The sequence below is a fragment of the Protomyctophum parallelum genome (genome assembly GCF_964188405.1).
Source record: "Protomyctophum parallelum genome assembly, chromosome: 10".
NCBI classification, from domain to species: Eukaryota; Metazoa; Chordata; class Actinopteri; order Myctophiformes; family Myctophidae; genus Protomyctophum; species Protomyctophum parallelum.
In genome coordinates this window covers 39,346,431-39,363,051 of record NC_139704.1, presented here as the reverse complement: position 1 = coordinate 39,363,051, position 16,621 = coordinate 39,346,431, and the positions used below count along the sequence as shown (strand labels likewise).

Genomic DNA, 16,621 nt, shown 5'->3' with positions numbered 1-16,621 from the left:
GGCTGTGACTCATGCAATCTCAGGTAAGAGAGTAAAGAGACTATTTATCGACGAGGACTCGAGGAGGACAGTGACATTCTTGGAAACCAAATGATCTTTGCGGAGGCTATCGTCCGGTGAAACCCCGCCCCTTATGTTAATTTCAATGTGATCTTGCAGCGTGTGTGTACTGTGCTGTGTGTGTGAGAAGAGCTGGATCCAGGCAGCCCGGTGTCGATGAGCCTGCATCACACACACAGTCACACACACGCACACACACAACCTGCCGCTACAGAGAAGGTGCGTCCGGGACCTTTATGAGCGCAAACAGCCAAAACGTGACCGCGCCGATATTATGTAGAGACGCAAACAGTGCAGTTCCCCGTCTATTCCCTGGATCCTGCAAAACCACCTTGCATCAAACCATGGGAGGTCAGATAACCAGGAATTCCTTTTACGGTAAGAATATTTGACATTTTAGACGCGGATACGTTTTACATGCTTATTCAGGGTTCTGCCTCTCCTATTCGCCAAGAGTCTGATTATTATGAAGTTTGATAGCCTTCTTGTATTTCTTGAAATAATATAACATGAATTTAAGCTAAGTCCCCAATTTATTTCAAAATACCCTGAGGATTTTGAACTATAGTCAGTGTACATTTGTTCAGTTTGAAATAATTTCGAATTGTGTTGACATGTGTATTTTTGTTGACAAATGGAATTGAAGCTGGTGAAACTGCTATGAAAGTGCTTGTTGTATAGGCTATAGCCTACTGTATGTAGCCTACTCTGTCTCATAAATTGAGTCACTTTCTGTAGGGGCAAATTAGGTGGCTAACTGAACTTCTGAATAGGCCTACTTCTTTTCTCACAGGTCAAGTAGGCTTATTTATCATAATAAGAAAAGTGTTATTGTTCCTTAAAGTTGAATTACCTCCAAAACAAATGACACTATAATTGTCTTTAGAAGTAGTCTAGAAAAGCATAGGCTATTTGTTTTCACAAACATGTTATTTTCGATAGTCAAATATATTTTTTATTGTCTCTACAATCTATTATAATTTTAAAAGTAGGGTAAGTGATTTTCTTTGGTTAAAATAAGTGTTAAATAGCTCTATATTGCTGTATAGAGTGTTCAGTAACAGGATTCTCATCTCTACAGAAAAAGCATTTTCTTTATACCAGTTGTATTCAATAGAGAACTCTGCAGTCGGAATACAGATTAAAGAAGTGAAATGGATGTGATGACACAAAGAAATAAGCAGACACAATTGGAACTGGAACACACACACACTATAACAATGAAGCTGATAAATAGATATACTCTCTCCTGATTGGCTGAAAAAGTGTCAGCTACTTGAAAATGTATTTTGTGTTTATTTAAAGACCTGGAGAGACATGGGAGACCCCTGTTACTGAATCAACACTCTAGTCTATAGTCTATATGATTATCAGAATGTAGTGCTTTAACAAAAAATATCACAAATATTTAATTAAAGTCTTCCACAGGTACCAATATTGTTTCTCCCAGCAGTTGAATCATAACCATACACCAATTGAAGGAAAGTGCACACATATCCTAAAAAGTCAAAACTAAAATGAACCTTTTAAAAGTGACGTGCAAGGGTCATTATGGTTTGATCATCATTAAAACTCTAAAAAAAAAACATAAATGTTCACCAGTTCTTTAGGATGATGCCCTGCCCTGGGGTGCTGCTCCCGTCCCGTGTTTGAGAGCCACCATGTCTTATTAATATCAATGATAAATCACATTAAGGGCCTACTGTATATACTTGGCTTGTTATTAAAACCAGGACAGAACACAGGACGTAGGAGGCCATGTGACAGCTGGCCAGACGTCGTCTCTCCAGTGTTTTTCCTCTACAGTTAATGACAGCAACCACAGTCATAATGTGTACGGCGGTGGTGCACTATTAGTAATATTATCCTTCCTTAACCTGCACGTCTGAAGTTTGCCGTGGCACCTCTCTTTATCATGGCGGGGGTCTGCTCAGTGTCACGCTTGACATCTCTGTCGTCTGTCAGGTTACATGGCTTGGTAGACACATGCTCAGCCTGTCACTGTGCCACCAGTGATGTAGCACTAACCAGAGCTGTTTTCGCTTCTTTTTTTTTGGTAAGTCTTTCGGTACAAGTCCAAGACTTGACTTGGACTTGCACCAAGTCCTGGTTTTCACAACTGCAACCTGACTCAAGTCTAAAGGGACGTTCACACCATGCACTCTAACTGCATCTATGAAGATAAAAATAATTCTATCTCAGGTGGATAGTGGAGTCCACACCACCACTATAACAAAGGAAATGTGAACGATATAGTTATCATCGTTGGAGTGCTTGTTGTGAACGGCCCTTAAGTCTCAAGTCTACACCTCTGGTATGCTGTTTACCTCCCGTTTTGGTGTTTTTAATTGAACCAGCCATTGTGGGTATGAACTGTAGGACCAGTGGTTTTCAAAAGTCCAAGTGTGCCTTTAGCATTTTTTGCAGCCGCAAGAGTTGAAATTGGCATATTGAAAAAGGCAAGATTGTTTCTTTAGAGCTGTTTTCGGCCATTGAATGGAATTCTGTGTTGAGTGGTTTGTCATTGATTGAGTACAATACACTGGCATTGTTTCCTCAAAGCCATCACGTATAACATGACATCAGGCGTACAATATGGTGAACAGACTTGTTATGACTTCATTTAAAGGCATTGTGCATAGAGCAACATTCGACAGTGTTCAGACGCCGTGTGAGGGCCTCAAGGCACCCATGTATTGTGTAAACAAATACTGTATGCTTTAACACTTGGCAAAGGCCGACTGTCTTTGAGAAAGAAAAAAGCTCTTTTGCTCTGCATTTGTGCCGTGCCTGAGGTCTGCTCTCAGAAGCCACATAATGAGTCTTTGTCTTCAGAACAGTATAGCGTCCCTCTTCAGTGGGGAGAATATATGGCAAACAGACGATCTATAAGATCTACAAGCTTCGGCAAGGATCTTTATGCTGAGTGAAAACACGAACAGGCCTAGTATTGAGCCCTGGGGACTCCAAGGTACTGTAGTATTTAAGTGGTTAATGAACCATACTGCCATTAATGTACTGTATGCATTTATTCGCCCATTATATCATTCGTCAACAAAGCTATTGTTTCCTTTTAATGGATTTATTTTTAGATTTACTTCAAAGTCATTAAAACCTTGCCAAACTGACCGGAATAATTGGGTCAGCAACAAATAAATAATAATACATGTTATTTGTCATGCCCAAAGGTATAGCTAATTGTTATGATCTGCATGATACTTCAAGACCCTTACATAACTGTTGCTGTGTTGTAAACACTTTTCTTTAACCTTCCGCATAATACTACTAAGCAATCATGCCATAGATGAGAATAAACTACTTTCAAAGAAATGCCTCAGTGATAACAGTACCATTGGCCTTGTAATAATGCTTTGAATCATGTGAAAATGTGAATGTGGAGTCTGGACTTTAGCTTAACCAAAGGGAGAGACGATGAATTTAGAGCTCACAATGGCTCCCAGCCAGGTCCTTATCGGTGTAAAAAGAAAAAAAGCCAGATGTGGAAACAAAAAGAAGTATTTTAGTTGTTGTACAAGTAAAGTAGACCGAATCATAAGTGGAACTTGTTCATTCATGATTATGTGGATTTGTTGTTGGCAGGTAACTGTAAGAATGTGGCTAGACAATGAGACCAGTTTTTCTTGATAAGACCAACTTATCGTGTGAAATGATCACAATGATACTGTCCTATTGTCTCTTCTACACAAGGTACGTAAACATAGATGATTGAATCCCACATTTGACAAACAACGATGTGCTTACATCATATTTTACAAAAAATAACTTACTTAATGACAGGCCTTGAGGCCCATAGGTCAGGAGCCTGTCTCATGTTTCTGTAGCGTGAGGCAGCTTGATGTACAAGTACACCCCCTGGACATGACACTATGTCACAGCGACTTACCCCAATCCAACCCTTGATGCTGAGTGACAATCAGGGAGGTCCCATTTTTAGAGTCTTTAGTATGACCCAGTGGGGGTTCACTCTTTTTTGTGTTCGTGAGATACTTGTACCGCATTGTCCCGAATATAAGACGACTCTGATTATAAGATGACCCCCATTTTTCAAGACTCAATCATTTGTGGAAAAATAACATTGAATGTCAAATAGTCTAGTCCCCGATTATAATACGACACAGTTCTTTTAGGATATTTCCATTGGGAAAAAAACGTAGTCTTATATTAGGCCAATAGGGGTATTTCATTTTTTATCATTTTTAACATTCATTGAAAGTCTTTTAACTCTCTCGTTTATTAATTTGATGGTTTATTGGCTTGTCTGTGAGGGAAAGTTATAGCTAATGGTACTGTAAAAAGTCTGCTCTAAGATAAACAGCCCATCAAAGAGACTTGTGCTCTCTTTGGGAGACACAGGTGGCGCAGAAAATAAAAGGACTAATCAGCCAATCTGTCCATGTTCTGTTCAGTGCATTCACTGTAATGTTAAAGGAGAATTCCATGCTAGAATGCTGTCTTACCTTTCTTTGTAGTTGTTACGTCCCCACCAAAGAGGTCAAGGTGTTTTTTTGTGCAAAGACTCCTTATTGGCTATTTCCCCTACCACAAACCCTCAATGAATTGCATTGAATTGAATGGGAATTGAATGGGGCTATGGGGTGTTGTGCTAATTCGCTTATTTCCATGGAAATAAGTAGTAAAGTGTGCCACTTGGGATATTATTACTTGCGCAAGCAGAGCGCGCAAGTAATAATTTCGCCCGGTCTTCGTTCACCGTGACAGCCAACCCGCCATTTGATGTGTATGCAAAAAAACAGCAAATCTGTGCCTGGTTTGCTGGGACCAGATCACATAAATGACCATATGTCTTACGTCATCATTTAGAGCTAGTCATACGTATACTATATACATAATCAGTAAAATAAAATAGCAAATTGTGCCTGATCTACTGGGACCAGAGTACGTGGTGTGTATATGTATGACTAGCTCTCAATGATGACGTAAGAAATATGGTCATTTATGTAATCTGGTCCCAGCAAACCAGGCACAAATCTGCTGTTTTATTTGCATACGCATCAAATAGCGGGTTGGCTGTCACGGTTTTCGGCGCAAAGTAACCACAGTATACCGCTAATCAACTTACAAGTATTATTACAGAAATTGAAGTTAGAGACACATATTACTCTGATCATGATTTAGTATTAATATCACTATATTCCAAGATGAAATACATTTAAAACAATTGCCAATTTAGAATAAATAATAGAATAATTATACTGTATAACATATTTTAATTCAGTTTATATACTTTTTTTCATCACATATCAATGATTTATTTTTCTTTAAAAAACTAAAAAGGGATCCAGAATATATCTACATCGATAAAACTGTATTTCTTATATAGATAGAAACTTGAACCATACTTAATAATACTAGGTGTTTATATGCATAAAGTAGGTAGGTAGCAAATAGTTACACCTAATAATTAGACATTTCAAACGTTCCTTCACAGAGATACTGAGATTCCACAGTTTACAGCGGTCGAAAGTACTTGCGCGCTCTGCTTGCGCACTAGTTGGCCATTTATGGCCTACTAGTGTGCAACAAGCAAGTATGAACTCGACAGAGTGCAGTTCTAGTTTACATTATGAAGAGAGGATATATACAAAGAAATAATAATTTTGAGCGATGGAAATAAGCGAATTACCACAACACCCCATATCCCCATTCAATGCAATTCATTGAGGGCTTATGGTAGGGGAAATAGCCAATAAGGAGCTTTTGCACAAAATAACAACTGGACCTCTTTGGTGGGGACGTAACCACTAAAAAGAAAGGTAAGAAAGCCTTTTAGTATGGAATTCTCCTTTAACTTAACCACTTGACCACATTCTGTCCAGTGAATTGAGTGTATAACCTGACCACTTTCTGTCCAGTAAATTGAGTGTATAACCTGACCACATTCTGTCCAGTGAATTGAGTGTATAACCTGACCACTTTCTGTCCAGTTAATTGAGTGTATAACCTGACCACATTCTGTCCAGTGTATTTATTCACTGTAATGCGAGGCTGCCATTATAATGTGCCTCTTAGGAGAACAAACCGCTACACTAAGTTCTTAATTCCTTCCATACACCGACAGCAGTCATTTTAAATGACTGTTACATTCCTTATGTACTTGGATAACTTCTGATGGCTTTCACTATAGTATGTACAGAATTGCCAATCCGTGTTATTTCACCATGTTGATCCGGGTGAGATCAGGTTTGATATTATTTACAGATTGGCTGATTAGTCCTTTCTGTGCTATTGGGTTACAACTCGGACAGGGCTGAGTCAGCTCTACCGAACTTAGCAACGTTCGACTCTGCAATACTGGTGTCTCTCGTGGCTCAAGTTTGGTATACGGTGCCCCTCCGCCACAGACAGTCTATGGGGAGGATTTCAGTGTAATATGTACGGAGTTTGGGGTTTTCTATATGGAATATATACTTTTATATATGGAAATGCCAATCTGTGCTATTTCACCGTGTTTGAGTGAGACTGGGTCTAATATATATATTTCTTTACTGCCATTTGTGGTTTCCTTACAGTATCTGTCGCCTCTGACATATTTTGTAACTAGTACTAACTGCTGTGTATACAGCAGTTGTAAGTTGGAAATTAATTGCCCTTTTGGGATAAATAACGTTGTCAGCATCTGAATAACCAATTAGATATATTTCCCCCCCAAACAACTGCATTTAATGTCTGCACAAAAAGTAATTTATTCTGAATTCATCATTCTATGACAGAATACTGTTTCTGCCAGCCGCCTGCTTTACTCTCATCATGTCTCATGTATGAAAATAGAGATTCACACGGTTCAATGCAAACAATTAAACATGGCCCACATCTAGGGTTTCACGTCATGAAGGGGGTTGCTGTAAGCATCTACTGTACATGTCAAGACCGACACTCACTCTGTACTGTTGTACATAATTGTCCTCTTAATACAATGAGTCTCTTAATGCTACACTAATACTCATTGTATGGGGCCGTTTACCTTGGATTATGTTACCTTTCAACCTTTCCAAACATAGAATTTTTCTCCTCCCTTTCATATTCACATGGTTATTAGTAACATAAATGGTGCTCGGTCACAGGGAGAAACAAACAGGCAAGTTTAAAGTTGGCAAAGATGAAGAAAAACAGACGGGTATTACAGGAGATTACCAATTACTGAAATTACCTCACAGCTACACAGTCTCCTCGTGAACAACGAACCCGGCTCTATATTTTCTCATCCAAGTAGAAAGTCGAAACAACCAACACAGCCATTGTTTAATTTAACCACAACTTTCAAGTGGATTCCTGAAAATAGTCCAATGTAACCTACTCTGCATACGCCCACTTGGTGGTTATACGGTGCAACGTTTTAGAATCTTGAAGCGTGGCCTGAGAGATTTTTCTCACAGAACACATTTCTTGTAGGCCTACGATGCTATTGAATCAGACAGTAACAGGTAGTACCTGTACACAAGTAAGACGCGCAAACGCGGGAAGCGAACGCAGCTCGTGTGTGTGTGTGGTTGTGTGTGTGGTTGTGTGTGTGTGTGTGTGTGTGTGCTACAGCTGCGCCCTGTGTGTGTGTGGGTGTGTGTGTGCTACAGCTGCGCCCTCTGGTGGCGGGCGGGTGGTGTCACAGCGGGACAGACACAGACACACACACAGACATGATCTGCAGGGTCTCATAGTTAGTGCTCATTGCGTTCGCAATCACTGCGTTCGCAATCACTGCGTTCGCAATGAGTAAGGCAAATGTTATGTGACAAGTAACAGGTCAAAACCTGTACCCAATCTCATGACAATTAAAGTGCAGTATAATATACTACAGTGCATCTAATGTATTGTAACTCCAGGTTGAAAGTGGATAATGGGCCCAAGCTGATAATACCTTTCTCCATCTTTGTGTTTCCACCTAGACTCTCTGGGCGGGCCCTTCCCCACCACAAGCCACCGATGCCACCACAAGCCTAAGCGCTGCCTGCCCATCCAGCAGTGTGGCAGCATGGCACCCTTCCCCCTCCTCTTTCACCCCAGCGCCAAGGGATCACAGATAGTCATGGACATGTCCCAAAGGACAGTCAAGAGACAAGCCAGCTTCTGCAACGCCATCACCTTCGGCAACAGACCCATCGCTTTGTATGAGCAAGTTCGACTGAAGGTAAAACAAACAGAACCTGAAGCGCTTTGCAGTGGGCAAGTATTTTTTTCCTCCCTCTTTTTTACCACTCTAGTGTCTCACTCCTGTCTCCCCCGGTGTAATTTTGGTCAGTTTTTCCCTGCTCCTGTGTGGGCCAAAGCAGCAGCTTAGTGCAAGTTTCCACTTCACCTATCAGGCCATCTATGTCTCTAAAGTGAGAGAACAGGGCAAGCATTGCCATGTGAGGAGCAGTGTTATCTTGCATGACAAATGCAATGCAAATGGGGACTTTCAATGAGACAGAAATAGCTCCTCTACAGGCAATAAACATACCAAAGTACCTAATCTTAGTTGTTGTTTAGTAAATATATGTTGTTTTCACCATGTGTTCAATAGCAGCATACTAGAGAAAAAACATGTATCACTCCATAATGACGTAATTCCCAAATGTTCACAGTGAGTTATCTTGCTCAACATTGCTCAAACTCTGTCCCCCCAGATCACTAAAAAGCAGTGTTGTTGGAGCGGAGCACTACGCCTTGGCTTCACATCCAAGGATCCATCCAGGATCAATCCAGACAACCTGCCCAAGTACGCCTGCCCTGACCTGGTCTCGCAAAGCGGCTTCTGGGCCAAGGCCCTCCCCGAGGAGCTCTCCAACGAAGGGAATGTCATCGCCTTCTGGGTGGACAAGAAGGGCCGGGTGTTCTACCGTCTCAATGAGTCAAGCCCCATGCTGTTCTTCAGCGGGGTCCATGCTTCGGAACCTCTTTGGGCTCTTATAGACGTCTATGGACTCACGCGAGGGGTCCAGCTACTAGGTGAGTCCCCCCCTGTAGAACGACTCGTGCCTTTCCTTTTCTCAATAATGTGCTTAAGTGATCTCGTTGGAGCAATGGTGAATCTCAAGGTTCATGGTTGTGCTTTATTGTTACATCTTACGTACAGGCACATAAGACTGTAAAACCTATTTTGGTTTGGCTTCCTTCAGACAATGCAGCATCATAGATAATAACAATAACAAGCTGTAACCTAACCTTGTGTAAACAACTTAAAGTTCACAGTATATTCTTTTTTTTCCTTCTTTTTTTAAAACTTTGTTCATTGGTCTTTTCACAGAAGCATTATTTAAATACTGGAGTTGAGAAATAATAAGTGGTGGCAATAACAGCTTCTCTTAATAAGTTCACAGTATATTCTATATACACACAGTACAGCAGATGTTGGCAGGTGCAGTTCAATCGTAATAGTGCAAGAAAAGAGTTGTGAGGGAATGGGCAATCAGCTGAAAATTGGGTTTACATTTTATTCTTCAAAGATGTATCTATTTACCACACTGAGGTCTGTAGTTTTAGGGCGGTAAGGCAGTGTGTATTGGCAGCGCAACTGATCGGTTTGTAATTTGGTACATGGCAGTGGAACCAGTACAGCTGTTGCTAATGGACGACGATCCTAATGAAAACAGACAACTCACCACATCCCAATTGAGAAACCACATAGAATGCATATGATTTCTCCAAATAAAAGGTTGCTGGAGCATTAGAAATGGAAGTAATTTGTCAAACTTGAACATCAGTGGAATATTGCTGACACACCTGCCACTTCCACAGCAACAGTTTTTACTCCAAACTTTGGAATCTTTGCACAGACGAGAAATTTGAGTAGTAGATGCATGGAAGTAAGAGAAAAGTTGTTATTGGCTGCAATGCTTCAGTTGGAAAGTTTTATCAGATTCGAGTTTTGATTGAGAATGATTGTGAGTTGAATTTTACATACTGTATAGCTGCTCTACTTTTCCCACATCCCACCAAAAGAGGCTAGTGGAAAAAGATGGTGAGAGATTAGAGAGGCTGCATAATAACCACCATCATTAGAATCAAAGAAATGTCTTAAAGGCGGAATTTGAAAATGGCTGAAATCCATTTTGAAAAGTTCACCTTTGTGTTTGAAGGGTTATTAGGTGAAAGAATTTTCCACACATTAGGACAAAATAAATTCGACACAGTCGTCACTTCTTTCCCTTTACAGTAAAAGAGCTGTTTTTGGTATTTTCGATCTTACGCTCAACGCAGCTTTGTTAAACTCATCAATTGAAATTATGGAATCCAGGCAAAAGTCTCTGGAAGTCTGCCTATTAATCTGTTTCCAAAAATTATGCTGGAAGCCAAAAGGAAGCTGTCAACACTATCAATAAAAATAGAAGAGGCTCCCCCGTATTGTGTAGATAGTGCCATTTAACCTAATTTCTTGTGGTGTTGGCTGACAACGAGCGACTGTCTTATCTTGCTTTGGGCTATTTGGTATCCATCGCCTGAGTGTGACTATCTGGAGTTCAGTGGCCTTGGCGGTGGCAAGACACCAGGTAGCTTACGACTCTAATTCTATGACGGACATAAGGAGAAATTATGTCAGGAAATAACACATTTTGGGACATTTTGAATGTTCCACTTTCTAGAGTCCACACACGATCCTACTGTATATTCTGGCTGTGTACAGGCAGGACATGAACTTGTGCAGTTTACTATAGTTGGAGAACCTGTACTAAATTCTGCCAACTGGATGCTTTAACCACTTTTAACCTGGGGTTCCTATTTTGGGCATATTATTATAGGTGAAAACCTATAACCTTTTCCACAATCATTATGTCCAACAAATGACAAATAATTTAGATTATTATTATGTTTTTCATCCAAATGAGTTCCAGTAACTGGCAGACTTCAGTAAGACTCTGGGCTTTGATTCTTCATTAGCCTATATTCTACCCTTACGCTATTGTTCCCACATAGATCTATACATACATCGCCTCTGTCTTGAGCAGATGAGCCCCTCATCCCTCAGTCAACATAAGGGTCACATCGCTATCAGCCTGCCTCTATAGCCCGAGAACGTCAGTAGTCAAGAGCATGGTATATCTCAAAGTCCCAGTATTGCCCCGGCGGTTGGCTGCAGTTCAACAAGCACTTACTGCCTGAAAATATGGGTGGACACATCAAAGTCTCTTGCGGCAAAGCGGCACATGCGCCTAGTTGCCTTTAACACAGGGCCATGTCGTTAGACTTAATGATGCTTATAATGTGGGCTGGCACTTACGCTGGCACTTGCGTTCACGTATCACATGAACAATTCTGCCAAATTTCACCTGTTAATGGGCAAAGTCGTTCATCATACAATCAGTCCATGAGGGATTATACCAGGTCTGGTCGGAGCAGATGTTTTCTTCTGGGGTCAAATGGAGGGTGCTGCTACACGAACAAACAGACTTGTACAGACTGTAAGGGATGGAATTGGTTAGAATAGATGACCTTGATTTGGCCCTCGCACTAAACGTGCAAAACAAATGGTAGTTAAAGAAGTTGAGTAAAGCAGCATTAAAAAGCCAGAATGTTTTTTTTCCTTTTTTTTAAGATTAATTATAATGTCAAACGATTCTTTTTTTAATCAGATTAATCACAGCTTAAAAATTTATCACCATTCGAACTATGTCCAAAATATGCCTTTTCTGTATATTGTTCTGGGAAAAAATAACAGAAGGCAATATATACTATATATACTGTGTGTGTGTGTGTGTGTGTGTGTGTGTGTGTGTGTGTGTGTGTGTGTGTGTGTGTGTGTGTGTGTGTGTGTGTGTGTGTGTGTGTGTGTGTGTGCATGCGCGCACGTGCGTGCGTGCATGTTTTATTCTTAATAACAAATGAAAATGCAAGTATTAATAATTATTCGATTTCCTATTAACCCTTATGTCATGGCTCTTGTCAGTGACTTCATTCTCAAGTTGAAATAGCCTACAACCATTTCCTATCCAACTAAACTTCATTCTCTTCCTATTTCAGTCTTAAGAATTTAACTGTAGTTGATAACATCCCTTCTCTGAATGGCTGCCTCGCCTTTCATGTACAGTATGATGGATTGATTTTCAAAGTGTCCCTGATCACATGTCAGGGCATATTAGTATAACCTCAGCAATGCCACCATGTCGTGCCAGGGCTCTATGCTAAAAATGAACACAACTCATGCCCCTTGATATTTGTTATGATGGAATAATCAAATGATCCAGTGGGAATGTGTGGTGCTCAAATCTAGGTATATTGAAGAGAGTTTAAGGAACATGAAATATTGCTGCTGTCATGGTGGAAAAGACCTCGTAACACTCATTGCATTACATGCAGAAATAAGTGATCATTTACATGTGGAGCAAGATGTATGTCCCCAGGCCTGTTGAAACTGACACACTATTGCTTTCACTGAATTCCTGAACGTTTGTCTAGGGGGGAGGGGGTAATTGCATTGAGCACATGCTTCACAGGATTCTTGCTGATATTGTACAATATCAAGGAGTTGACCAAAGGCCCTCACAATCTCTCAAATTTGTATTGCATCAGACCATTCTGATGTCTAAGGAGGATCTCTACAGTATTAAAGAGTAGTGTAATGTTTCTTCTTCAAGCACGGGGAGTGCAGTTCAGTAGTTAGCCACCCATGCAAAGAGTCAAAGGTGATCACTAGCCCAGTGAGTAACTTATAATGCCTGAAAGCTGAGATGGTGTTGCATAAGTGGAGAAGGCTAAATGAATCCGCTGTAATCAAACTGAGCCTCATGGGGTGTTCAGACCAACAATAATTGCCCCCGCATAAAGACAGACATGTTGCATCACCGTGCTCATATACGCAAACTGAAGAGCCCTGCTTTTGAATTGTATTAACTATTAACTGCATTGGATTGTTGGCTGTTAGGCGTCCATGTGGCACTCTGCTACAGGACACATCAGTCTGAGACCCACAAGAGGTCTCCTCTAATAATGAACATGATATGTTTTGCTTTCAAAGCGTTGATACGCTGTGGAATGCAGTCATATTTTTGTGCCTGCCTGTCATCTCTATTCAATGGATCAGGATGTTTCCCTAGGAAATGCAAAACGTTCAGCGATTAACAGTTTCTTATCAACACTTTATCCCTTACAGCAGGGGTTCTCAACATTTTAGGCCGGTTGACCCCCGTAAATGCTTTGGCCATGTCTCGCGATCCCCGCCCTAACCCCCTACACCACCCCCAATACAAACTGACTGCAAAAATAACCTTAATAATAGAGAAAATATATCATAAATGAATACTGAAACCAGATCATTAAGGAAGGTTTATGCATGTACTATGTGTACTATGGAAACTCAATTTCCCATTTCCATTTTCAGTTGAAAATAATTTGGGGACCCCCCTAAATCATTTGACGACCCCCCCGATGGGTCGCGACCCACGGGTTGAGAACCCCTGCCTTACAGTGGCGTTGTCCTCCACCTCTTTTTGACCTTCTTGGATTCTGAATTGTTTAATGTGTTTGAATACAAATGTTTTTAAATAGATGCCTGATGCCAAGTTCTCAGCTTTGCTGATGTTTTCTTGATAAGGTTTATTGAAAACGACCATGACAAATCAGGAACTTAGCTGTGTTTTACTCTCAGTTCCCAGAAGCAAAACACATATGGGAATGATACACCCTTCCCCTGATCCAGCTTAAGGGTGTCTGGAAATCACAGTTATCCATACTGTAGATACTGTATGACTACAGCCTTAACAGGATGAGTTTGTTTATAGGGGTGAATCCCAAGAGATCTCATGGCATCCACAGTTTCACTACAGGTGTGATGGATTTCCTACAAGGCAGATAAGCACGCCGAGAAGTTATCTTTTGATGGATGAGGGACTCTCCTGTTGGAGGATTGTTTACTAGAGGCAGATGAGTCACTTAATCACTGACAGAACGGTAGTGAACCGCAAGGGCGGCGTGAGCTAACATCATCTACAACCTGTCCCACTAGTCATTAGAGAAGAATCCAAAATGGCTGCCAGAGAGTTGAGGAAGCTGCGTACCTCTCAGGTGATTAAGTGGAGGCTATTGACATCAATCATCTGTGCGGATGATGGCACTGCAGTACATTAGGCCTACGGAGCATCACGGCAGGGAAAACTATGGGCTGTACGCCTTGCCTAACACTCCAGGAGCCATTACTAAGTCTGCTGCTTAGTAATGGGGAAAGAACTGTTACATAAATGCTGTGGCCTTGGTGGTGCTTGTACACTGTTTTTTGTTGCTTCTAGCATCAGGTGCGTCATCTGTGATACGTTCAGCTGTAGAATAACAGCCGGTATAGCCTAAATAAAACTCAAATGGTTTGAAACTTGTTTACAATTTACTTTACCTTTAGCTGATACGTTTTTGTCTTTCCTTAACTGATCGAGAGACAACCTGGAAATGTTGAAAAGGCCAAGTGCACAAACATGTTAAGAGCTGTCTGGACACGATTGTACTGCACTTTCCTTGCTTTGTGTCTATTTCTGTGTTCTCTCGCACGAATGCACGCACACACACACACACACACACACACACACACACACACACACACACACACACACACACACACACACACACACACACACACACACACACACACACACACACACACACACACACACACACACACACACACACACTATAGACCTCACTCATTGTTTGACTTGTCATCACTGATGCTATCTGCAAGTGCACATGGCTGTGATCTAGGGATAGAAATAGTTTTCAATCAGGACAAATCAGATACAGTAGGTGCAATCTGGCCGCAATAGAGAGAATGTCAAGTACAAGGCACTGTTGCAGTCAACCCATTTTGTACATGAAAAAAAGGCAAATAAAGAAAAAGATTATAATGTATTATAGTTAAAACTTAAAAACAGTACAAGCGCTCGGTGGTAAAGTCTATATACGAACACAATTGGCCCGTGTTCGGGGAGGGAAGACGGGCAGGGAGAGTGATAATTAGCCCTTCTCTAAATCCCATCCCAAAAAGCGATTGACCTTGCTATGCAGGTCAAGATTTTTCCACCTCATAGCTGTCAATGTTATTTTGCATGGCTGTGTTGTTGAACATTTACACTGCTTGATGTCGGGAAAGTTACACGACTGACCCACCCAGGTGATGGCAATAATACTAATTACTAATGACCGTAGTCTTACCGTGCATTGACGTGCAGCATGAAAACTCTTGTTGGGCAGTCGTTAAAAATTTATTTCTCCCTCATTTCCTCATATATTTCTAGTTTATTTAAATAATGTCATGCACATTTGCCCAGTGCGTAGCTTACTGCAGGCCTGGTTGACTATAGATTTAGAAGACATTTTGAAGGTTTTGCTTCTGAAATTACCCATTATTTATATGGAGAAATCCCGTCATTTAACATGCATCTCAATGGGTGAGAACAAGGACAGCTTGACCTGTCTCTTAGCTTCTAACGTGCCTAAGGGCAGGTCGGGGAGGGACTTAGCGAAGGGCTAATTGTCATTGCACATAGTCCTACAGGCTTGGGCGCCACCTGTCAGCAGGGAGTGTTGGGCGGGAGGAGTAGGACGAAGGCTTTATGTCCTCCCGGTGGGGGCTCCTCACTGGCAGGTGACTCAGTAGCAGAACGTAGACGACTAAATTGTGGAGAAAACTGAGGGAGGAAAAGCAATACTAAATACTTGCTTACAACTGGAGGGACATTTGTGAATTTGTTTTGAATTTATGTTGATGCTTTATATTAAATTATGTATTTAATCATCAAATTTGCTATTATGCGTAGAACATTGGGTTCCTTCTATAGTGTCCATGGGGCTGCATAGTGCATACTAAATGAGGGACCACAATAAGCTCTTTTGTTCATTATGATTGATGAAGTTATTTGATAAGCCTGAAGGATCTAACTGTACCCAAGTGAACTGAGTCTATACTAAATGCATCTAATGACTGGTCTGGTGCTCGCAAGCAAACCCTCCAAAAACAATAAACTGGAAATTCAGCATGGTAATAACAATGTGCAATGTCATCCGTCAAAAGTGTGTCTCCAGCCAAAGGCAAACAGCAGACACAGGAGAGAGACGGAGAAAGAGGCAGCGTTTGGGGAGAGATGCTAAGTGTCTCCATATTATAAACATTTAGCGATTTCTCTCAGCAGAAGTCTTTTGCCAGAATTACGAGAAAACTATGAATCATACTCGGGCCTCTTGTCTCTCTCTCTTCCTCTTGTTCTCGCTCTCTCTTTGTCCAGAGGTAGACTAACATTCTCTTTCTTGGTCTGCTGATCGAGCAAATAAATCATCTGAAAATGTGTCCTGTTTTAATGATTGGAGATTTAAACCCGATTAAAGTTACATTAAGGTTTTGCAAGAACAGGGACCCTGCTCCAACTTCCCCGATTTTAGAAATCACTATAATCTGCCACTTGTTTTGAGAACATTCAAGTCAAAACGCTACTTGAGACCAGCTGGTCGCCTTTCTGGGGTCAAATGCTTTCACGATAGGAGGGACTTGGGGTGCAAACATAAATTATCTTTACTTCTACATTATGAATGGGAAAGGATCAAATATTACTCACATATTAATACCCTGACA

General features: G+C 41.0%; 1 protein-coding gene across 1 annotated transcript in view; it reads left to right on the top strand.

Moving 5' to 3' along the window:
- Window positions 1–256: 256 nt before the first annotated feature.
- LOC310866220 (E3 ubiquitin-protein ligase NEURL1-like) overlaps window positions 257–16,621 on the top strand; it is a 35,419-nt gene continuing 19,054 nt past the window's right edge. Inside the window, exons 1-3 of the mRNA XM_083775707.1 lie at window positions 257–438; window positions 7,983–8,224; window positions 8,703–9,024. Of these exons, the coding sequence (XP_083631833.1) occupies window positions 297–438; window positions 7,983–8,224; window positions 8,703–9,024 (706 nt within the window). The 5' untranslated portion in view covers window positions 257–296. The remainder of the gene's footprint in view (window positions 439–7,982; window positions 8,225–8,702; window positions 9,025–16,621) is intronic.